Genomic DNA, 25,580 nt, shown 5'->3' with positions numbered 1-25,580 from the left:
TTTTAGAGATGAGAATGGCGAAGGAGAGACTCAGATTTACTCACGTTTACACAATCTCTCTCTCTCTCTCTCTCTCTCTCTCTCTCTCACACACACACACACACACACACACACACAGCTCATGCCAGTGCCATCTGCATTAGTCTAACGGCGAATGTGCAAATAAAAGGGAGAAGCAAAGGCAACACGGAGACAAACAGGACTCTCAGTAAGCTCTGCATACTCACAAGGATGACAGACAGCAAGCTTTGTGTATATACGGCAGGTCAAAACTACATTCATTTAAAAACAAAATGGTCAAATTACACACACACACACACGGGCTGTAAACACGCACACGAATAAATAGCACCCACAATAGTGTTGGTGTACAACGGGGCCGCTGTTCACCACACAAAAGGAAGAGAACACACACAAAGCATGGCGCAGTAGCAGGAGGCTAACAAAAGAAGCACACACACATACACACATATATAAACACATACTGTATATTACTGCTGGCTCTACAGGGGTATTTCCATGCAATTTTGGTTTATTTCAGATAAAATGTATCCCTTGATTCCAACCACTTTATCCTTGTCAAGGTCACAGTAGAGAAGATCCACTCACTTAATCACAGGGGCAATTTAGATCAGCCGTTTTACCATCTTTATGTTTTGGGAGGTGGGAGGAAACTCAATTCTCTGGGGAAAACCCACAGAAAGACGCCAATCTCCTCACAAACACTAACGCTTCAGGAACCACGTTACTGTGCAGCACTCCGCTCTACCAGCTTCAACATCGTGCCACCCTAACCAGTAATCGCCTCTGTGGTTACTCAATCAGCCAGTTCACCAAATTTAATAGGTAAGCAAATGTAGCTAATTAAACACCAGCTTGATTGCAGCCGTTTGTGTAGGAATATAAATTTCACTCATCTTAAAACCTTAGCATCAAAGTCAAGCAGTCACCTTGAAGTTTCTACAGGAACAGTATGCCACAATCTAAGAGCATTATAGAAAAGCTGGTTATAAAGCCATTTGTTGGACTTCCCTGGTTTTTCTGAAGGCTTTTCTGAAGGAATGAATAAAATTTATAACAAACAGTTAAGACGTGTTTAGGGAAACAATTGGTATGTGATGGGATTAGGAGAAGATCTAAGTCAATGAAAAATATGGTAAAGGCTTCTAGTTACAAAAACTGCTCAACTGGCTGCTGTTTCACTAGGGTGAGTGCATATGTGATGGACACCAAGAGAACGGTATAGGGCTGAATGCTTAACTGCAGAGTTCTATGCTTAATGCCATTTGGAAAGCAGTTTGCTGGTATTATAGATAGACAGACGGACAGATGGATGGATGGATAGAGAGACAGACAGACAGACAGACAGATAGATAGATAGATAGATAGATAGATAGATAGATAGATAGATAGATAGATAGACAGAGACAGATAGATAGATAGACGGATGGACGGACAGATAGATAGATAGACAGAAAGACAAAGAGACAGACAGACAGACAGACAGACAGATAGATAGATAGATAGATAGATAGATAGATAGATAGATAGATAGAATATATATAGTTATTCTAATAGATTTACATTTACTTTTTTTTTGCATTTAGCAGACACTTTTATCCAAAGTACTGTGACAGTATATATTGTCTAAGCAATTGAGGGTTAAGGACCTTGCTTTAGGGCCCAACAGTGGCAACCTGGCAGTGGTGGGGCTTGAACCAGCAACCTTTGGATTACTAGTCCAGTACCTTAACCACTAAGCTACAGCAATACAGCAATATAATGTTTCAGTGTTGTTTTCCTTTAATTTGTCAACGGTTTGACCTTCTTGGTCCCCACATAGATCTAAACGCGTGCACACACACCCACACATACACACACACACACACACACACTTGACATTGTAGCTCCTCTGCCTGTAGGCTCGTCGGGAATCGCTGCTGAGCTAGTAGGAGCGGTTACCAGAGCAACCGCAGCCCAGGTCTGATGTCACTACATGTTGGCATGGCAACCGGCCCAAGGCCCACAGCGCCTGTCGCAGCGTGAGGTCAGCAGTGTTGCCGTGACAACCGAGCACGGGCTGAAGGAGCGAGCTCGCGCGAGAGGCGTTAACTAGGATGCGAACACCTTCAGATGATTAACGAGTGCCAGGTCCAACACGCCGAGGTGGGGTGCTGCGGAAAGGGTTTTCCATCAACTGCTGTTTTAATAATGGTGATGGAAAGCACAAGTGTTCACCTGAGTTGATTTCTGGACCATTTCTCTCCATGGAAGCCACTCAGATTCTTGTCCGGTCGCTTGTAATCTCACGGCTGGACTACTGCAACTCCCTCCTAGCAGCAGAGATGTTCACAAGTCACAAAATACGAGTCTGAGTCAAGTCACGAGTCTTTAGGCTAGAGTCCGAGTCATGTCACGAGTCTTTAGGCTAGAGTCCGAGTCGAGTCACGAGTCTTTAGGCTAGAGTCCGAGACGAGTCACGAGTCTTTAGACTAGAGTCCGAGTCAAGTCACGAGTCTTTAGTCTAGAGTCCGAGTCGAGTCACGAGTCTTTAGACTAGAGTTTGAGTCAAGTCACGAGTCTTTAGACTAGAGTCCGAGTCAAGTCACAAGTCTTTAGTCTAGAGTCCGAGTCAAGTCACGAGTCTTTAGGCTAGAGTTTGAGTCAAGTCACGAGTCTTTAGGCTAGAGTCCGAGTCAAGTCACGAGTCTTTAGACTAGAGTCCGAGTCAAGTCACGAGTCTTTAGACTAGAGTCCGAGTCAAGTCACGAGTCATTAGACTAGAGTCCGAGTCAAGTCACGAGTCTTTAGGCTAGAGTCCGAGCCGAGTCACGAGTCTTTAGACTAGAGTCCGAGTCAAGTCACAAGTCTTTAGGCTAGAGTCCGAGTCAAGTCACGAGTCTTTAGACTAGAGTCCGAGTCAAGTCACGAGTCATTAGACTAGAGTCCGAGTCAAGTCACGAGTCTTTAGGCTAGAGTCCGAGCCGAGTCACGAGTCTTTAGACTAGAGTCCGAGTCAAGTCACAAGTCTTTAGGCTAGAGTCCGAGTCGAGTCACGAGTCAATATAATCTACACAAAACATATATTGGAAATGTAACGTAGAAATAAACAAATAATCTGTAAGTTCAGATAAAAACAACAACAGATTAGCGAGTGTATTTAGCCGTTTTACTTCGTGCCTTTACTTTCCTAGGTACCAGTTAAAAGCTTAAACTGACGTTTTGTTTTCATTGCAAATTACGGCACAGCGGCCAAAATCCAAAACACAGCAAAAAATCCATAACCACTGCTTACCTTAGCTTCTGTTCTTCCAGTTGCTATTACATTTATAAGAATAGAATCCGTTATTTTGTAAATGTGCTTATAATTAAAAACCTTCAAACTTTTCCCGGTTGTGAAGTAAAACAGGAACTCGTTAGAAAGCCGATCAAGCGTTTCATTAACAATCATCTGTGTGACGCTGCAAACTAAATACATGCAAATAACAGCATTTCTTACTAATAATTACAATCAGAAGGTCTGATTGGTTCAGAAAGCGGTTCTTACAATCATTAGCACCAATTCTGTAGGCACGTTCTATTCACATTATCTGTTACTGTGAAGTGCACTACGTAGGGTATTCCACCATTTTAAGTAGAGAGCGACGCTTCATCACTACGCCGGAAGCTGGCTGGAACATTTACCCATTGCGAGTGTTGCGGGTTAAAACGGCCGGAGCGTTATTAGAGAGCAGAAAATGACACGATCAGAATGATGTCGGATCATATACAGTGTATCACAAAAGTGAGTACACCCCTCACATTTCTGCAAATATTTCATTATATCTTTTCATGGGACGACACTATAGACATGAAACTTGGATATAACTTAGAGTAGTCAGTGTACAGCTTGTATAGCAGTGTAGATTTACTGTCTTCTGAAAATAACTCAACACACAGCCATTAATGTCTAAATAGCTGGCAACATAAGTGAGTACACCCCACAGTGAACATGTCCAAATTGTGCCCAAATGTGTCGTTGTCCCTCCCTGGTGTCATGTGTCAAGGTCCCAGGTGTAAATGGGGAGCAGGGCTGTTAAATTTGGTGTTTTGGGTACAATTCTCTCATACTGGCCACTGGATATTCAACATGGCACCTCATGGCAAAGAACTCTCTGAGGATGTGAGAAATAGAATTGTTGCTCTCCACAAAGATGGCCTGGGCTATAAGAAGATTGCTAACACCCTGAAACTGAGCTACAGCATGGTGGCCAAGGTCATACAGCGGTTTTCCAGGACAGGTTCCACTCGGAACAGGCTTCGCCAGGGTCGACCAAAGAAGTCGAGTCCACGTGTTCGGCGTCATATCCAGAGGTTGGCTTTAAAAAATAGACACATGAGTGCTGCCAGCATTGCTGCAGAGGTTGAAGACGTGGGAGGTCAGCCTGTCAGTGCTCAGACCATACGCCGCACACTGCATCAACTCGGTCTGCATGGTCGTCATCCCAGAAGGAAGCTGACGCACAAGAAAGCCCGCAAACAGTTTGCTGAAGACAAGCAGTCCAAGAACATGGATTACTGGAATGCCCTGTGGTCTGACGAGACCAAGATAAACTTGTTTGGCTCAGATGGTGTCCAGCATGTGTGGCGGCGCCCTGGTGAGAAGTACCAAGACAACTGTATCTTGCCTACAGTCAAGCATGGTGGTGGTAGCATCATGGTCTTGGGCTGCATGAGTGTTGCTGGCACTGGGGAGCTGCAGTTCATTGAGGGAAACATGAATTCCAACATGTACCGTGACATTCTGAAACAGAGCATGATCCCCTCTCTTCGAAAACGACCCCAAACACAACCTCCAAGATGACAACTGCCTTGCTGAGGAAGCTGAAGGTAAAGGTGATGGACTAAACCCAATTGAGCACCTGTGGCCCATCCTCAAGTGGAAGGTGGAGGAGTTCAAGGTGTCTAACATCCACCAGCTCTGTGATGTCATCATGGAGGAGTGGAAGAGGATTCCAGTAGCAACCTGTGCAGCTCTGGTGAATTCCATGCCCAGGAGGGTTAAGGCAGTGCTGGATAATAATGGTGGTCACACAAAATATTGACACTTTGGGCACAATTTGGACATGTTCACTGTGGGGTGTACTCACTTATGTTGCAGCCATTTGGACATTAATGGCTGTGTGTTGAGTTATTTTCAGAAGACAGTAAATCTACACTGCTATACAAGTTGTACACTGACTACTCTAAGTTATATCCAAGTTTCATGTCTATAGTGTTGTCCCATGAAAAGATATAATAAAATATTTGCAGAAATGTGAGGGGTGTACTCACTTTTGTGATACACTGTATATATATACATAGTCGAGTCTGAGTCATTTGAAACGAGTCCTAGTCGAGTCTGAAGTCTGAGTCTGTGTGTGCAACTTACGTGCGTCCATCTCTGCCTGGCTGGTGCTCCTATGTCCACTATTAAACCCTTGCAGCTCATCCAAAGTGCAGCTGCTCGCCTGGTTTTTAACCAGCCTAAACACTGTCACATCACCCCACTGAACGAACTTCCCTTGACAATCTCTCGCTGTCTTCAAAAGACGATTAAAAACCTTCAGCACCTCTTTACTAAGCACTTAATACCTATACCTTAATACACACTACACGATTTTTGCCCTGATTTTCGCTCGCTGACTGGTCAGTGCTAGATTTGCCGGCTCGGGAGCAACTCGGCGTTCGCTCAGTGATCGAAACTCAGCTCTCAATCGCTGTGTGTGAACTAACAGACAAAACGTAGTTTGGGAGACCAGAGAAGCTCGCCTGCAATTCCAGTTGGTGATAGACGGTGTAGTGTGAAACCCCCCATCGCCGATCAGTCGTGTAGTGTGAAATACACACCAACCTGAAAGACTCCCGATTACAAAAGATCCAGTCGTGTAGTGTGAACTGTACAGCGACCTGACCACTTGGAAAGTCATGTAGTGTGAACTACATCTTTGGTTCTAACAGGGTTTCAGCAGATTTGAGTTCTTGGACTGTTCTCTCCTTAAACTAGAGTAAGGTAAGTAAGGTAATGTTTACTATGGAAGCACTTCTGTAAGTCGCTCTGGATAAGATTGTCTGCTAAATGCCGTAAATATAGATGTAAAACAGGAAGCAACGTGTTGGTATATTCGTGACGGAGGAGACCTGCAGGATTGTCTGGTGGATGTGGGCAAGGACGGATTAAGGATAGTCTGGGCCCCTGGGCTTGAAATTGCTTGTCTTAAATTTAAATAATTGCAAAATTGCTAAATTAATTTGTGTCTCTGCGCTTAAGAGAAATTGAACATAATAATTTTGAAACAATACAAATTCAGAAACATTAAGTAAGGGCCTGAATCGCATATTTGCAACAAAACGTCTGTTATGAAATATGGTAGCTTGCCTGGCAATTTGTAGGTCCCTAGAAAGTCAAGGAGCCATGGTAAACGACTTCTATGGAAGTCAAGGGCCCTCTAATGGTATGCCCTGCTCTTCTCTAGGGCCCCCTGGTAGGGGCTCTCATAACCAGGGCCCTCTAAAAATATGCCCCTCTCTTTCCTAGGACCCCTAATAGCCAGAAGTCGACGTCAGAGCAGTGCCACAACGCCTCATCCATTTTCATAAGGGGCCCAAAAGCATGGCTACAGCCCCCAAAAGCATGGCTACGGCCCCCAAAAGCATGGCTACGGCCCCCAAAAGCATGGCTAGGGCCCAAAAGCATGGCTAGGGGCCCCAAAAGCATGGCTAGGGCCCCCAAGAGGCCCTGGGGTCAAAGTCCCTAATAGTCAGAGGATCCTTAAAATGGAGGGCCCTCGGAAATAAAAATATATTGTATCATAAATGTTGATAGGCATCGCAAAATGTTTTGGGCCAGGGCCCCCCCGGGGCCCCCTGACCTCAAGGGCCCCTGGGCGCTGGCCCCACTGGCCCGGTCAGTAATCCAGCCATGGATGTGGGACGCCTGCGAGCATGTGATAGGGGCCAGTGATAGCTCAGTGGTTAAGGTACTGGACTAGTAAACAGAAGGTTGCCGGTTCAAGCCCTGTCACCACCAAGTTGCCACTGTTGGGTCCCTGAGTAAGGCCCTTAACCCTCAATTGCTCATTGTGTAAGTCGCTTTGGATAAAAGCGTCTGCTAAATGCTGAAAAATGTAAATGTAAAAATGTGGCGGCCCGTGTGGAGGCCCGTGTGGAGGCCCGGGCCCCTCTCCTCTGTCTCAAAGGGGCTTTTCATGAGGCCCACATTGTGCGGAGGATCGTTAAGAGATGAATGGACGCCATACAAACACGAGGCAACAAAAACACAGGCTCGAGCCAGGCGCGTGGTGCAGCTCTGAATCCAGCGCATAAATCTGATCTCACATACACTCAGACAGAAGCTCGTCTGATAACGAACAGACTGGTGTGTAGTGCCACCTAGTGGTGAAAGAGCCGAACTGACTTTTTAACATATGACCATAAAGGTAAAATACAGTACATGATGAACATGTTCCAAAGTATGTAGACATCCCTCCTAACTCCTAACTATTGTGTTTGGGTGTTTCAGCACACCATTGGTATAAAACACCTTAACTTTGTGGTAACAGTTTGGGGAAGGACAGACAGACAGACAAATAGATAAATGGGTAGGTAGGTAGACCGATGGATGGATGGATGGATGGATGGATGGATGGATGGATGGATGGATGGATGGATGGATGGATAGATAGATGGATAGATGGATGGATAGATAGATGGATAGATGGATAGATGGATGGATAGATGGATAGATAGATGGATAGATAGACTTTATGTTTTACATTCATGACAGGTAGTTACTGGTTACACAAGATTCATCAGTTCACAAGTTTAATGTCAAACACAGTCATGGACAATTTTGTGTCTCCAATTTACCTCGCAGGAAACCCATGCAGAGGGAGAACATGCAAACCCCACACAGAACCTGGGAATCAAACCCAGGCCCTTCTTGTGAGGTGACATTTAACTATATTAAATATATGAACATGGGCAAAAATATCATGTATATACAAACACTTTAACATTGTGGTAACAGTTTGGGGAAGGACTTTTCCTATTACATGGAACTTTTGCAGGAGCGTTTTGCCCCTTTTAACTTTTTAACTTTATTATCATTGCTGGTCATCATATGAAGCCTTTCCAAGTAATAGCAACGTCTTTAAAAAACAGGTACAATTTGCACAGATTTTGCACCCCCACCTTCCCCAACAATGAATTTGTAAGGTCCTGGACTGATTTGCAAACGTCATACATTAAGTCAAGATTTCAATTGCTCTGCTCTGAGCAGGCAATCAGAGTTTCTCCACACCACGTTTTACAGCACACAGAGGCACAGACGTGTGTCCCTAAACTATCGGCATTGGAGGCATATAATTTGCTTTATATACTGATTTTGGACGATTGTTAGAAATGCATGTGGCTACAACCTGAATTCCGGTTCAGTTAGGTCTAAATACTTTGGACACAGTGTAGAATAAATGTACAGTACTCTTAAATACTATATAATTAAACACTAGTGCCCCATTCACCACCCGCCCAATTATTCTTTTAAGCAAACCCAGTAATTTTGAGCCAGCTAAATGAACCTGGCACTGGTACATAATCCTCCACACTGGTTTATTTCAGGTCTAAACACTTCAGCAGGCTCTGTGAACAAGTCCGTCTTCTTCCATGCACAAAAGCCTTCTATAAATCCAATTATATAAAGACAACACTGAACATACAAAAGCTTTAATGGAAGCCCAGATGAACCAGTAAAGTGCACATTAATTTTCATTCTGAATGTTTATGACAATGCACCAAGTCAGGGACACACACCAGAAACACAGAGGATTAAGAAGTACACATCCATTTATTTATTCATCTTCAATAACAGCTTCACACTGATCAGAGTTGTAATATCAGTAGTTCACACCACTGTAGACGACGCTAAAACCACTTCTCACCGCAAAACTGCTTTAGATCAGACACTGCTGGATTTTTGGGCTTGAGCTGCTTGTTTCTGGTCTCATCACGATCGCATCTCGACTGGGTTCATGTGAGGTCAAGTCCACCTCAAAAATAACATTCGGGCTTTTTATTTTGCCATTTAGATCCTGACTTGCTTTTTTTTGGATCAGCACAGACTGTGAGCTAAAGCTGCAATAAATTCTACATTAAATGTATTAAAGAACCAATAAATAAAAGCAAACTTTGTCTTTAATTACATTAAAACAAGTGTCATTCATTTTCACGTAAACCCTTTAAAATCTTCTCTCTTTTTTTTAAGTACACTTAGATGCACATTCTGCTTTGGCAGCAAAGAAAAGAGGACCAGTGCCAGTGAACACCTCAGTTCCCGGGCTCTAAAAACCAAAGACCAAGTCCGAAATCTTGGCGTTCTAATAGACTCAGATCTCACATACACCAGCCATATTAAAACCATCACCAAAACAGCCTTCTACCATCTTAGAAATATAGCCAAAATCAAGGGTCTAGTGTGCCAACAAGACCTAGAGAAGCTGATCCATGCTTTTATCTCCAGTGGACTTCCCAAAAAGACCATTAAACAGTTACAGCTCATTCAGAACGCTGCTGCTAGAGTTTTAACTAAGACGAAGAGAACTGAGCACATCACTCCAGTTCTAAAATCTCTACACTGGCTTCCGGTTAGTTACAGAATAGAATTTAAAGTGCTGCTACTGGTCTATAAATCACTGAATGGGTTCGGCCCAGAATACATCTCAGAAATGTTTAGAGAATATAAACCCAGTAGATCTCTTAGATCCATGGACTCAGGTCAGCTAGTTGAGCCCAGAGTCCAAACTAAACATGGTGAAGCAGCATTTAGCTGTTGGGCTGCATATAACTGGAACAGACTGCCAGGAGATATTAGATGTTCCGCAAATGTAGAAATCTTTAAATCCAGGTTAAAAACATTTCTTTTTTCTTGTGCCTGTGATTGAGCTCGAAATTTTTGCTATTACCCTCATTTTACCATATTTCTTTTAGTTTTTCATGCTCTTCTAAATTGTAGTGTATATTTTACTATATTTTCTTTTAATTTTTCATGTCCTTAATTTTTTTTATCTCTCTTGTTTGAATTTCATGTTCTTAATTGTAACTAAATGTTTGCAAGAAGTCTTTCTGAGGTTTTAGATCTCAGGAATGTTTTAATGCTTTTAATTAATTTTTTTTTCCTTATGTAAAGCACTTTGAATTGCCACTGTGTATGAAAGGTGCTATACAAATAAACTTGCCTTGCCTTATTAATAAAGTCAAATTACAAATAGAATTGACCATTTTAATAGACGTAGGCACACTAAAAATGACTCGGAATAGAAAAATCGTTTATTTTACTGTCCTTCTACAACTATGTTGTATACACAGCATTACAACAAAGATACTGGTAACGTTTCAGATGCTGGTTTTTCCCCAGTCAGCCTGGATCTCATGAAAACGTAAAAGATTTTTCACTGTTAACGTAAACAGCAACACTAATTAAATGAACGGAGGGGAGATTCAATAATATTTCAACACATCTCAGTTTTGCATAGAATCCCAACCAGTAACAAGCAGAGTTCAACTTCAGAATTACCATGAAACAACGTAAAAGGATGAAAGAAATCGTGCTGCGTCTACACCGATACATGATGTGTGAAGAATTGATCACTGGATGAGAAAAATCCTCGGGAACAATCAGACAGCGGCGCCTGCAGAGTGTGATCCGGTTCACTGTAGAATCTCTCGCACACGGAATGAAACGATCCCTCGGATCTGGTTACTTCTTCCCCAGAGACAAGCTGCAATACAAAACATACATTAATATCACATTCATGTTATTACTGCGAACAGCTTTTAAACATTCACACTGTATTAAAAAGATGATAATCATGTCCTCAGTACAACACTACTCAACCTTATGGTCGGGACCATGTATGGGGTCGCATTGTTTGGTGTTTGATTCTTAACGGCATATCAGCTGCTATGGCTATTATCACGGCTAACTAATTTACTAATTTAGTCTTTAAACGTCACACTGATGGGTCGATTTGCTTCCTTTACTTGTGCGTATGGTGGTTACAGTGATTGTATAACAACGAGGGTGTAGAGTTTTTTAATGCATTTTCTCCCCTTTTTCTCACTTTTTAACGAGTCCGATTGCCCGATTGCGTCATGCTTCCTCTCCACCGAGGAACCGATCAGAGCCGATCCCTGGCTCTGATTGAGGAGAACGAAGCTAACCCACGCCCCCTCCGACACGTGGGCAGCAGCCGTATGCATCTTGTCACCTACACTTTGACGAGTGCAATGCGGATGAGCACTGTGTACAGAGAGACACGCCCTGAGAGCACTCTTTTCGGGGAGACCCGCACCGCCCCACCTGGGGATCGCACCCAGGACCTTTTTGCTGTGAGGCGACAGTGCTACCCCACTTAGCCCGATACCATTTACTGAGGATAAAGATTTATTTAAAACCTGGACACCTAACCTAATAAGTGATTGTGCCACCATTGGCATAAAAAAAAAAAACTGCAGCTGAATATTGTATAGAACAGCCAAACTGACATTTCAGCATAAACCTATATTAAATAAGTGAACACAGCCTAAAGCATGTAGATACCCCTTACCTAACTTAAGTTTGGTAAAATTGTATACATTATTAGTATAAAACACTTTAACTATGTGGTAACAGTTTGGGGAAGGACTTCTCCTTTTTCGGGGGAACATAGTAGAGGAACTTTTTTCCAGGCTCTTTTATATTCTTTCCTAAGCAATGTTTTATAAATTGTACAAAATGTTAGACAACTTATTTTCAGTTGGAAGTCCAACTTTCCAACTGAAAATTTCATAGAATATTCATAACGTTAAACAATGTTTTTTTTCTATTTATTTATGCATTTTCTCCCAATTTAGTGTAGTCAATTTGTGTTTCGCTGCTGGTGGATCCCTGATTGCAGTCGAGGTGGGTATATTGCTGCTCACACCTCCTCCGACCAACGCACAGCCCTTAACGGAACCCTTTTCCCCCATGCATTCTGCACAGGCGCCTCTCTGTCTGCTAATCAGGGTCCTTACACAGTGTTGGAAAACCCCGCCGACATAGTCCGGTCATCCCGCCCTAGCAGAAACGTGTCTGCTGCAGGCACTGCCAGTTATGCCCACTAGATGCCACCCAGTGGCAACACCGACTTTAACAATTTTAAGTCACACATTCTAGACTATTTATGTGTATATTGTGTAAATCGAGTATTTTAATGCACCTTCTTCACAAAAGAGTGTTTGAATGAATTAACCTTCACACAAACTAAGTTATTCTCTCTATATACTGATCTTCTGGACAGCTTAAGCTGCAATATGAAGCACAGCTGTTGTGGTTCTCATTTTACTTGTGATGCCTAGTTTTTTTTATGCCAGATTGTGGCCCGACAGGCCGATAAAACCTCGTGACCCCCCCCATTCTAAATGACAGAAACAGTGTAAGGTGTGAAGACGTACTTGTTAAATGTATTAGACTGCAGGTTCAGGACGAGACTGTCTGCATTCAGGTAAACTCTGTTCTGGGAAGCTGCGATCTGCAACACAAAATCCATCTCATCAGACTTTCAAAGAAGAAAATTAAAAACAATACATGTGTTTGTTTTCTTTTAAGCATAATCTAAAACCAGCTTAGTATTGGTCAAACAAAGAAGTTAGAACATGTCTGTAGAAGGTCAGGGTACCGTTTTAGAAATGTTCTGTGCTGCTCTGATTCTCCTGAGTTTCAGGTATCCAGGGTTCTTTGTGACGGCCTCTCCTAGCTAGAAAACACATCATATAATAGATATAACAGCACGTCAGAACTACACGTACTCATCTATCAACTCTGAGAACAAAACAGCTTCATAACAAAACAGCTTTAGCTTGCAGCCGTGCTGAACACTGAGGGAAATGTGTGAACAATCGTTCGTACCATTTTGGCAGCTTGGGCCTCTCCTTCAGCCTGGATGATCTTCTGTTTCTGATCTTGTTTGGCTTTCTCCACAAAGAACTGAGCTCTCTGGGCTTCCTGTTGAGCTGAACGATAACAACATTCCTTTTAGAACAGGCTCTTTTTTTCCAACCAGGATTTAACAACTATATAGACAAGCTGATACGGCAGCTATAAAGAAAACCATCATCTGCGACCTTTAAAACCTTTACCACTGAGAGAAATAATGATTGCAGGTAATGTTATTAGGTTACACTATCTTGTCTGTACCTACCATACAGATTCACCTTGTGGGTATTTAATTACTGACTGTAGCCAATCTACTGCTTTGTAAACACTATTTACCCCAGTGGACATGGACCCTATGTGACTAACTACACTGTCCAGTCACATTATTATTAACTACATTATCCAGTCACTGACCACCAGACAATAATATCTGGAGTAACTGGCGTGTGCAGCACGGACAGCAGCTAGACCTGCTGGGAGTGAATCAGTAAGGTCCTGGGTAGGTCGTCACAGGTATCCTGACTGCAGTGCACCCCACAGCTGCTGGAGGGGGCCTGGGGAGGATCCATAGAGTGAACACGATGATCGAGGTGGTCCGACAGATGCTCAATTTAGTTAAAATCTAGGGAATTCTTTCATAAGCTACGTGCTGAATGGTCGAAAGTAGGATGTGGTCATAATAATGTGATTTGACTGTGCATTATTAGAGTGGTGGACCATTTCCAGCACGATAATGATAGCAAGATAGTATTAACACTGTAGTGTGTTGATTGGCAGAGCTGATGTTTATGCATGTGATTATGCAAAAATCCCATAAGCAAATACTTTAAACATTTCGGAGAGATATTTTGATCAGGGATCAGAGTTCAGGGGGTTCAAATCCCAGGCTTGGCTCAGAAATACAGAAGGCACATGAGAGTTATTTAAACCCAGCCATTAGTGGAACACATATCAGTGCACCCTTAATGCCAGTCCCAAGGGTTCAGGGTTGTGTCAGGAAGGGCACCCGGAAAGGCGACAGACATTCTGGGGCAGCTGAAAGGAGTCAAGGAGTATTTCTCATGAAACACCAATGTGCATGTCCAATGATGTGAATGTTCACTTTTTAGGTTACGCTGAAGCACATATGCATCCAAGATACCGAAATGTACCGTCACCCAAACCTCAGTACTTTATATGTTGTATGTACGAGCATTCTTCAAAAAGTTTCCACACTTATTTTAACTCTATTCATTAAGAGTTTCAAAAACAAACTCCATCACTTTTCTACACAGTCGCCTTCCGATGCATTTTTCCAGCGTCGTACCGACTTTTTAATGCCGTCAGCAAAAAATGTTTATGGTTGAGCTTGTAGCCACTGATGCGCCGCTGCTTTCACATCATCATCACATGAAAATCTTCTTCCCCTTAAAGCTTTGAGCGTCCAAAAAGGTGGAAATCAGATGGAGCGAAATCCAGACTATAAGCGTTTCTCAGACACGACCGATTACTTCTCCCACCCTCACCGCTTATAACCACAATATAAAGGTGCCAAAACTTTCTGAAGATCCCTCGTATAAAATAATAGCTGGTATACTTTTGTGTGTTTTTGTAATGTCATAATACATACATACACACACATATATATACAGGGGTTGGACAAAATAACTGAAACACCTGGTTTTAGACCACAATAATTTATTAGTATGGTGTAGGGCCTCCTTTTGCGGCCAATACAGCGTCAATTCGTCTTGGAAATGACATATACAAGTCCTGCACAGTGGTCAGAGGGATTTTAAGCCATTCTTCTTGCAGGATAGTGGCCAGGTCACTACGTGATGCTGGTGGAGGAAAACGTTTCCTGACTCGCTTCTCCAAAACACCCCAAAGTGGCTCAATAATATTTAGATCTGGTGACTGTGCAGGCCATGGGAGATGTTCAACTTCACTTTCATGTTCATCAAACCAATCTTTCACCAGTCTTGCTGTGTGTATTGGTGCATTGTCATCCTGATACACGGCACCGCCATTGGATGCACATGGTCCTCCAGAATGGTTCGGTAGTCCTTGGCAGTGACGCGCCCATCTAGCACAAGTATTGGGCCAAGGGAATGCCATGATATGGCAGCCCAAACCATCACTGATCCACCCCCATGCTTCACTCTGGGCATGCAACAGTCTGGGTGGTACGCTTCTTTGGGGCTTCTCCACACCGTAACTCTCCCGGATGTGGGGAAAACAGTAAAGGTGGACTCATCAGAGAACAATACATGTTTCACATTGTCCACAGCCCAAGATTTGCGCTCCTTGCACCATTGAAACCGACGTTTGGCATCGGCACGAGTGACCAAAGGTTTGGCTATAGCAGCCCGGCCGTGTATATCGACCCTGTGGAGCTCCCGACGGACAGTTCTGGTGGAAACAGGAGAGTTGAGGTGCACATTTAATTCTGCCGTGATTTGGGCAGCCGTGGTTTTATGTTTTTTGGATACAATCCGGGTTAGCACCCGAACATCCCTTTCAGACAGCTTCCTCTTGCGTCCACAGTTAATCCTGTCGGATGTGGTTTGTCCTTCTTGGTGGTATGCTGACATTACCCTGGATACCGTGGCTCTTGATACATCACAAAGACTTGCTGTCTTGGTCACAGATGCGCCAGCAAGACGTGCACCAACAATTTGTCCTCTTTTGAACTCTGGTATGTCACCCATAATGTTGTGTGCATTGCAATATTTTGAGCAAAACTGTGCTCTTACCCTGCTAATTGAACCTTCACACTCTGCTCTTACTGGTGCAATGTGCAATTAATGAAGATTGGCCACCAGACTGGTCCAATTTAGCCATGAAACCTCCCACACTAAAATGACAGGTGTTTCAGTTTCATTGTCCAACCCCTGTATATGTCCTATATTATTAGGGCACTTGAGGACTATTTCTGTATTATCTTGGGTGAGTTTCTTTTAATGTATTAGGCATCAGAGTATTTCATGTTACACCTTCATTTTAGCCGCTGGGGTTATTTATTTCTGTCTCTTCCTGAAAGCTCCTGATCATTTCATATCTGCTGGGAAATATCAGCGACTGACTGGAAAAATCCCATCATGAAACCTGTTATACGATGGAGTGTTTGGGATGTACGAGCATCCACCTGTAGTGACGTGGCACAGATGAACTGAGAAATAAATCTAACATACTGCAGGTCAGTGCGACAACTTACCAACTTGTTTGGCCTCCACGGCTGCAGTGTACTCTTTACTGAAGCTCAGCTCTGTGATGGCCACATCGTCGAGGATTATGTTGAAGTCTTTAGCTCGCTCGAACAGCTCCCGGCGAATCAGCAACGAGACCTAAACACACACAAACATGCTTTGATTTTGAATGTCCTTATCAATAAATCAATTAGGATTGCTTAGTTTGCTACGGACTTGGTGTAAAATCAATACGTACAAAGTTTTTTATGTTTATCTTACTGTTCTACACATCTGTCATGTTTACTATGTTATTATACGAACCTCAGTGATGTATTTTACATTTTGGTGAAACACTAACAGTCAGTAAAATGGGCAAATTTGCATCCATAATAAAGATGTCTGAAGAGACTATGGTCTTTTCTGTGGTTCTCTATAGGTGTGAACGAAGAAGATCATTGTCTTTAGATTTTGGTGCTGGAGATCATTTCTGAGACAACCTTAGGCTTGATTTATTTGTCCTCTTGCCATCTAAGTGTCCACTCAAAGCCCATCTCTTTTGGACACATTATGAAAAACACTATGTAATTGGAAAAGTCAGCTATAATGGGAAGAGCTGAAGGTAAAAAAGGAGAAGGACAGCCAGCAACAACATGGATGGATGGATATAAATAGAGGAACAATGAACAAGCCATGAAACAGCCTAAATACCTAAATTGTATTAAGGGCACTTAATAATAAGTAGGGCTGGGTATCGCCACTAATTTCCTGGATCGATTCGATTCCGATTCACAAGGTCCCGATTCGATTCGATTCAACACATTTAGGCGTATTTGAGTTACATTAACAGGTTTTGTTTAAATATGTACAGATGTACAGAGAACGAATGTGATAATTGTACAAAAAACACTCATTATTCAAATTTGTTTTTACATAAATAAGTAATCCACAACAAAAAACAGTTTGTTTTTTTTTATTATTATTTTATATGTCTGACACGCTACAACAGTGTATGTGTAATGTAAACATACACCTGGCTGTTGCACAGCTTATGCAAAGTTCACACTACACGACTTTCTGATTTGCCGGGTCGCTGTACAGTTCACACTGCACGACTGATGGGTGATGGGGGGGTTTCACATCTACACCATCTATCACCAGGAGGAATCACAGGCGAGCTTCTCTGGCCTCCCAAACTGCGTTTTGTCACAAAAACACACGCGAGAAGTGACGAGGGGTTTAATGAAACCACGTCCTAAAATACACTCCAACAAGTAGCGAGCGATCAGAGTTTGTGCTCTGATGAGCAGCGTAATATCAAAGAGAAAAAAATAAAGGAATCTGAGTGGATTTGGCAACACGACCAACAGGGATCGTTCTGAAGTTGGAGGTTAATAAATAATTTGTTTTGTAGAGAACGATAACTACAGTATATTACGCCCCTGCTCCACTTGTTTACAACCTCTCCCGTGTGTTTCCCCTCGCTGTTTCACATTGATTAAGAGCCGAGTCGCTCCCGAGCTGGCAAATCTAGCGCAGACCAGTCGCCGAAAATCAGGGCAGAAATCATGTAGTGTTACTGGAGCTTCTGCCATGCTGAACTGATGTGCAGGTCAGCTCTCGTTGCACGAAAAAACAGCGGCTGGTCACGCGACATTAAAGACGGTAACAGATTTCCGTGTACACCGTAAAAAGGGGCTCATTTAAAAGATCGATCTCGCGTTTATATGAATCGATATCGGATCATTCAAATAAAGATCGATTCGAATCGAAAAATCGATTTTATAAACCCACCCCTAATAATAAGTAATACTTAAAGCATTAAATTGGTAAACTGCTAATATTTATTATTATTTCTTATCTAGACAATGATGCAGTTACAATATTAATCCTGCAATTCTTCACTATTATCAAAAACATTTAAACTGTTGCCTTTCTAGATAGGAATGCAAGTTTACTTACTATAAACATGGAGCTACGGTTGTTATTGGTTGTTCAATGTATCACGACCTGTTGGATAAGCAATTACGCTGTTCATCACTAGAACGTAAAACGTACGTTTGTAGGCCGCGTCCTTACCTGAGCTCTCTGCGTAATGAGCTGGGAGGCGTTGAATTTGGCCACGACGCTTTTCAGAACCTCGTTGACTATGGAAGGCAGCACACGTTCATCGTAGTCCTGCCCCAGCTGCTGGTACATCTGCGGGAGGTTGGAGGCCAAGGGCCGCGATAACACACGCAGCGCGATGTTCACCATCTGAAGGTCTGATCACACAGAAAAAATGTGTATTAGTTTGGTTAGTTAGATTGTCTGCAGTTCACTTACTTTTTCTACCAACTGTATGTACAAAAGTACTTATGAACATTTAGCACAGGACTGAAAGAAAAGTAACAAAACTCAAATAAAATGAACACAGTTCTGTTTTGAAGTGGAAACAATTGGTAGGTAGACGTATTTATTTATTTATTTGGGTTTTTTATGCCACTTTACACACTTAATTGTGTTATTTAAGGCATGATCGGTGTTATGTTTAGGTCTTTTTTTTCTTCTAATTGTCCATTTATATTTTTGTTTTTATTTTTGTCTCTGCCAGGAAGTTTAGGATTGTTCTTGTGTTTTCTTGGTTGAGGGTTTCTTTAACAGTTCCAGGTATGTGTAGCTGTTGTCTCTCTCTGGTGTATTTAGGGTGTTCGATTAGAATATGTTTTATTGTAAGTTGTGTTTGACATCTTTCACATGTTGAGGGATTGTCTCCTTTTATTAAGTATTGGTGAGTGATTTTTGTATGACCTAGTCTACATCTTGTGTATATATCTTGGTCCACTCATTTTCCTTGGTGTGTTCTTGGCTTATTGCTGGCAGGTAGATTAATTATTCACCCTCTCTTCAGTAAAAATTTTCTTTTTTTCTCTTCTCCCCTAATCTAGTCGTATCCAATTACACTGACTGCGTTACGCTTCACCTCTACCGATACAACCCCTCTCCTGCTGACTGAGGAGCTCCGCAACTGATACACGCCCCCTCCGACACGTGTGCAGTACAGACGGCATCTTTTCACCTGCATGGGGCGAGTTCATATGCGGATCAGCCTTGTGCACGGAGAGCCACACCCTGATCGTCATTATTCCTCTACTCTATGCAAACGCCATCAATCAGCCAGCTAAGGTAGTAATTGCACCGAACACTGGTCCGGCTCATCCCACCCTGTGAACAACAGTCAATCGTTGTTCATGTAGCCGCCCCGCCCAGACGGATGGCAGAGCCGAGATGTATTCAAAATTCCAGCTCTGGCGTGCTATTGTATTTTAGCGCTGAGTGTTTTCTGATGGGGTATAAAGTACATCCTGACACAGAGAACAAAAACTCGAACCTAAAAATACATTTAGAGTTTGAAAATGGACATGGATGTTGTAAATAATTAAATGTTTTTTTCTTTTAAATAATCTGTTGGGTCCTTTTGTTCAATCCTTATACTGTCTGATTTTGGATGAATAGGATTAATTATAACATCTTCCCATTAAGACATACCTTTACTTCCAGTTAGGGAGGAAATCTTTCGTGGTCTTGCTCTGATATCATATATGATGGGGTACTGAATCCATGGTATCCTGAAAAAAAAATAAAATAAAAAAAAAAATGGTTAGTTTGCTGTCATCTGGGGTTGTTATACAGCTACACGTTTTCCTTTCTTTAACACACACATCAAAACTAAAGCTAAACTCGGCAGGAAACTGGCACTTTCAGGGCATGGCTGGTGTTTATTGGGATCTATTGGATGAACCTTTGCAGCCAGATTTGCACAACAATCTATGAGGGATCTTCACAAAGTTTCTGCACCTTTATATTGTGGTTATAAGCGGTGAGGGTGTAGTAGGAGGAGTAGCAATTAGTCGTGTCCGAGAGACTTAGCGCCATCCGATCACCTTTCTGGACGCTTAAAGAAGCTTTAAGGGGAAGAAGATTTTCATGTGATGATGGTGTTAAAGCAGCGCTGCATCAGTGGCTACAAGTTCAACCAAAAACATTTTTTGCTGATGGCATTAAAAAGTCGGTATGACGATGAGAAAATGCATCAGAAGGCAACTGTGTAGAAAAGTGATGGAGTTTGTTTTTGAAATTCTTAATAGAGTTTAAAAGTGCGGAAACTTTTTGAAGAAACCTCGTACATAAGAAATTAATGAATGGTCTTGAACGCAGGATTGAAATATAAATATATATAAATAATAAATAGTTAAATATTTAGCAGAAGTACCTGAAGTGCAGCCCCTCAGCCAGAACAGTGTCCATCTCCATCCCACCAATTCTGTTAAAGACGATCGCTCGCTGACCACCTTCAACTGCATGAAAAAGAAAAGTGTTCATTAGCATATGTATAGACTTAACAGAATATACATTGGTCAGATCTTCACACAAACACACGAGGTATATGATGCACTCAGACACAATAGGTCTGTCTGAAAACCTAGTGATCTCTCTACACAGACACATTTTACATCACCCTACACTCCCGAGAAGAGGGCGCGTCTAAATTCATATATAGTGATAATCTGACTGAATAACAAGGGAGCGTACGACGCCTCTTCAGCGCTGAAGGCAATCCCAGCATTCAGTGTGGCACGACTCACGAAAAACTACAAACATGGCGAATGACGAATGTGGAGCAACCAATGGAGTTCTTTTCGAACGTAAATAAATTCTCATTGATGTTTAATTTGTATAAATGTGCACAAGTGTCGTTTATTTGTAAATTCAGTCTCGTCAGTGACAGTTGAACCGTTTTCGATACACAGAGGGAGACGTGCTAGCAGGCTGTGCCTGACTGTGTTAGCTTAATGAGCTAAAACTGTGGTGACGTAATAATAATGCGTCTAAATAATCTGCCTTATGAGCTCCATGTCTTATTAAAATCCTCTCTACTGAGGCAGCTGATCAGGTAGGCAGTAAGGTAGCTCACTAGGTGCTTAAACAGACCCAATGAAACTTATTAATCTGACTTTGTAAGTAACTGGAGAACATGAACTGACCTCTGGCATTCAATTCAAAAATAAATCTCATTCTGTCTCATCTCAACTGAGACCGAATACACTTTAAGCAACTGAGGGTTAGAGCCTTGCTCAAGGGCCCAACACTGGCAACTTGTTGGTGGTAGGGTTGGATCCGGGGCAAAATGAGAATTAAAGCATAAGAGCAATAATCAGTACCTGTGTATGTAGCCTCCTTGACTCCATAGGCGAGTGCACCAGCACCGATGAGTAACTTCAGACCCAAGCCTGCACCACGAGGGCCAGAGGACATGCGGCCAGCAAGATCCCTCAAGTGCTGGAAAAGCTTCTGTGTGAGAAATGGAATAACAATGAGTTCTTATGATCAGTGTAGACTATTCCTGCTCAAGGACATTACATTTATATTTTCATTTATAGTGTTAGATCTAGTAGGAGATCTAGATCTCTAATCAGCCACACCCAGTGACCATTAATACATATTGATATAATAATCATGACTAACACTATACTAGAATGCCTTTATTTGTCATTTATACATATACAGAAATACAGTACAATTAAATTCTTTCTTCGCATATCCCAGCCTGTTTGGAAGCTGGGGTCAGAGCGCAGGGTCGACCGTTGTACAGTGCCTCTGGAGCAGAGAAGATTAAGGGCCTTGCTCAAGGGCCCAACAGTGACTGCATGGTAGAGCTGGGATTCAAACTCTCAACCTTTCAGTTGATAGCCCAAACAGCAACCCACAAGGCTACCACTGTCCCAATATACAATGTCAGCATACCTCTATATATCTGACCATTAAATAAAGGGCTAGCACTACTGACCACATATTATGTGTGTGTCAGTACAGCAGTAACATTGTCAATGATACTGACTGCTAGTGAGTTGAGCAGGTATGAAAAAAATCAGGTCAAGCTGCTTTGCAGAGTAGCAAAAATATTCCTGAAGGACTAGTTGACAAAATGTATATGGGACCCCTGCTGATCAAGTATTATTTGAGTGGTCATGTCCCAATGTCTTTAACAGAGATGATAATCTATTACACAATAAATATTTTTAGTACTGGTCCTTTGTATAGCCACAAATGGACTACAGTTAGTAACTGTATACCAGGTGAATAATTAGAACACCCACATAACAATATGATTTTTTTTCCCCACTGTACCCACTAAAGTTAGCAAGAGCTCACAAACTCTTATTTATGTTATGAGAAAATTTGTCAGGATGTTCAGAACCCCCATTAACAATGCTTAATTTATTTTTAACATTTTTAAAGCAGTGGCTTTATTTTTCTGACACTTTGAACCCAGTAAGATAGATGACATGCTTGCTGACCATCACCCTTGATTTAGCAGCTTATAATTTATGGTCTTTTTTTTGGATTACAGCTCGACATCCAATATATATAAAAATCCTAATAATAATAATAATAATAATAGAGGCATGCTTGTTTCTGTGACCTTGGCCGGCACCACAGTTCTGTGCTTCTAGTTCTTGCACACTAACAAGCAACATATAGGCCCATATAGGGAACATTTGTTGTGACTGAATTCAATGCAAGGGCCTTGCTCAGGGGCCCAATAGTGGCAACTTTGCAAGGGTGGTGGAAGCAACAACCCTAGGATCAATAGTACTAGTTAACTTAACTAGTAAGCTAACAATGTCACACAAGTCTGATGAAGTTAATCACTAACCATGAAGCACATTCTGGAAGTTTCTACACCATCAGATTAATAATTTGTAGATGCTTTAATGCTTTTTTTTTTTTTTAGAACACAGACAGTAAAGCTTTGTAGAAACTCGAATTTGGTATGATAGTCATTTAATGCATATAATAAAAAAAATAGATATTAAATTCCCAAATTTGACAGGCCATCAGGTCCTTCATATATGAGTGTAAATATAATATAGGTGTATATATATATATATAACAACCTATATAACAACCTGGCAATGAGTACAGTTCATTACAAGGTTTAGTTTATTAACAGTGCAAAGGGGAGTGTATTTTACAGTATATTATAACAGAGATTATTTAAATAAATAGAAGTTTAGCCTTAAATCTATTAAACATGCCACATTAATGTTACTTAATGCTACAGTGACCGGTTAGCTAACTAGCAAATCTAAAGAATATTTACGTTATAGCTCTGAAGCATGAATACTACATTCCCTAAATAATATTAAACACTAGATACTTAACTATAGTCGTTAATTCAAGCTTAAAAAAACATAACTAATGCACAAATACAGAATTTAAGTTTCTCACGTTCGGTTCTTTACTCGCCATGCTGCAACAGAGTAGACAGCCCAAGGTCGCTACTAACTACTTCCGTTCCAGGCGCGGAGCATTCTGGGATTTGTAGTGTTCATGATAAAAACTCCGGTTCTGAAGGGTTTCAATCTTAAAAGACGCCAAATTCAATGAATCCAATACAGTCAATACTTTTAAAAAGTGATGATTTATTCTCACAACCACTTCATTTTGGTTAGTTAATGGTCTAGCAACACTGTCTGTCTACTATCTATATCTTTGTCTGTCTGTCTGTCTACTATCTATCTATCTCTCTGTCTGTCTACTATCTATCTCTCTGTCTGTCTGTCTGTCTACTATCTATCTCTGTCTGTACTATCTATCTCTCTGTCTGTCTGTCTACTATTTATCTCTGTCTGTCTACTATCTATCTATCTCTGTCTACTATCTATCTCTCTGTCTGTCTGTCTACTATCTATCTCTGTCTGTACTATCTATCTCTCTGTCTGTCTGTCTACTATCTATCTCTCTGTCTGTCTGTCTACTATCTATCTCTGTCTGTCTACTATCTGTCTCTCTGTCTGTCTGTCTGTCTGTCTACTATTTATCTCTGTCTGTCTGTCTACTATCTATCTATATCTATCTCTGTCTGTCTGTCTACTATCTATCTCTCTGTCTGTATGTCTACTATCTATCTATCTACTATCTATCTCTGTCTATCTATCTGTATATCTATCTATCTGTCTGTCTGTGTATCTATCTGTCTGTTTGTCTATCTATCCATCTATCTGTATATCTATCTGCCTGTCTGTCTGTACATCTATCTATCCATCTATCTGTCTGTCTGTGTATCTATCTATCTGTCTGTCTGTATATCTGTCTGTCTGTCTGCAGGGCTTAAATACATCCTGGACAGGGCACTTATCTATAACAGGACAGCAACACACTCCCACATTCACTGATTTACTCACACTATGATGCAATACAAAGCAGCCAGTGCAACATCTGCATGAATTTGGGAGGTAAGAGGAAACCAGACTACTCAGAGACAACCCAGGCAGACACAAAGAGAACATGCAAATCTCCAGGGCCTATAGTAATAAGGTAAAAATTTCTCACAAATGTCACCAGCCCGATGAAAGTATTTATTATATAGCCAATCGTGTAGACACCCAGCTGGCCTGTATTACAGCTGAGATTCGTACTTAGATCTCAGTAGTGGTGGGTTGGCTAGTAAAATAGGCTGTGACACCACTGGAGCAGCCCAAATAGATAAAAACACTTTCTATACTAGTCATACTAGTATAACCACCTCAACACTGACCAAAATCTAAATAAAGTTTTGTTTTATACTGTAGATTTGATTTTGAAGAAGAAGCTAGAGTTTAAGAGGACACCAGTGTCTAGTCCACTCGGTACAATCTCAGTGGAACCTGTCATCATTTGAAAGAGGCGGTGATTAAGGTACTGGACTAGTAATCAAATAGTTGCCAGTTTAAGCTCCACCACTGCTGTGATGTGTCACTGCTTGGTCCCCAGTCCATCGCAGGGCAGACACACACATACACACACCCATTCACCTACAGGGAAATTCAGTGTCTCCAATTAACTTGACAGCATGTTTTTGGACTGTGGGAGGAAACCGGAGCTCCCGGAGAAAACCCACGCAGACACGGGGAGAACATGCAAACTCCACACAGAAAGAACCCGGACCTCCCCGCCTGGGGATCGAACCCAGGACCACTTAGCCACCGTGCCGCCCAGGCGGTGATTAAGGTACTGGACTAATAATCAGATGGTTGCCAGTTAAAGCTCCACCACTGCCAATGTGCCACTGCTGGGCAACTGAGCAAGGTCCTTAAGCCTGAATTTCTTCAATTGTATTCAGTCCTAATTGTAATATTAGTTACTCTGGATAAAAGTGCCTGCTAAATGCCACTAACACACACCAAACTGCATCATTGCTACAAAAGACAAAGAATAAAGAAACACACATCAGCATTTCATTTGTTTTATAATCAGTAAACATAAACAGTGAAGTCAGTTGTGATGGGTAAATGTTCTGAGTGTTTTTATTGATCATTTAAAACAGTGGCTTTCCAACTGTGAGGGAACTGTGTAGAAAAAAAAGCTAAATTATTATCAGTTATCAGGTTTTGCTACAGATAAATGTGAACTGTTTAAAT

General features: G+C 41.7%; 2 protein-coding genes across 2 annotated transcripts in view; both read right to left on the bottom strand.

Moving 5' to 3' along the window:
• LOC134316703 (zinc finger protein ZFP2-like) overlaps positions 1-25,580 on the bottom strand; it is a 445,247-nt gene that overhangs the window by 153,728 nt on the left and 265,939 nt on the right. The gene's annotated exons all lie outside the window — the stretch shown is intronic.
• Positions 10,324-23,450, bottom strand: phb2b (prohibitin 2b). Its single transcript, XM_062997270.1, has 10 exons — positions 23,410-23,450; positions 21,339-21,468; positions 20,390-20,474; positions 19,666-19,745; positions 18,217-18,401; positions 16,167-16,296; positions 12,944-13,047; positions 12,714-12,791; positions 12,490-12,566; positions 10,324-10,793 (listed from the first exon to the last, which is right to left on the bottom strand). Exons 1-10 carry the CDS (start codon positions 23,428-23,430, stop codon positions 10,772-10,774), a joined length of 912 nt encoding a protein of 303 aa, XP_062853340.1. The 5' UTR covers positions 23,431-23,450; the 3' UTR covers positions 10,324-10,771.

This window comes from Trichomycterus rosablanca, chromosome 6 (assembly GCF_030014385.1).
Source record: "Trichomycterus rosablanca isolate fTriRos1 chromosome 6, fTriRos1.hap1, whole genome shotgun sequence".
Taxonomy (NCBI): Eukaryota; Metazoa; Chordata; class Actinopteri; order Siluriformes; family Trichomycteridae; genus Trichomycterus; species Trichomycterus rosablanca.
This window is presented reverse-complemented; position numbering and strand designations above follow the sequence as displayed.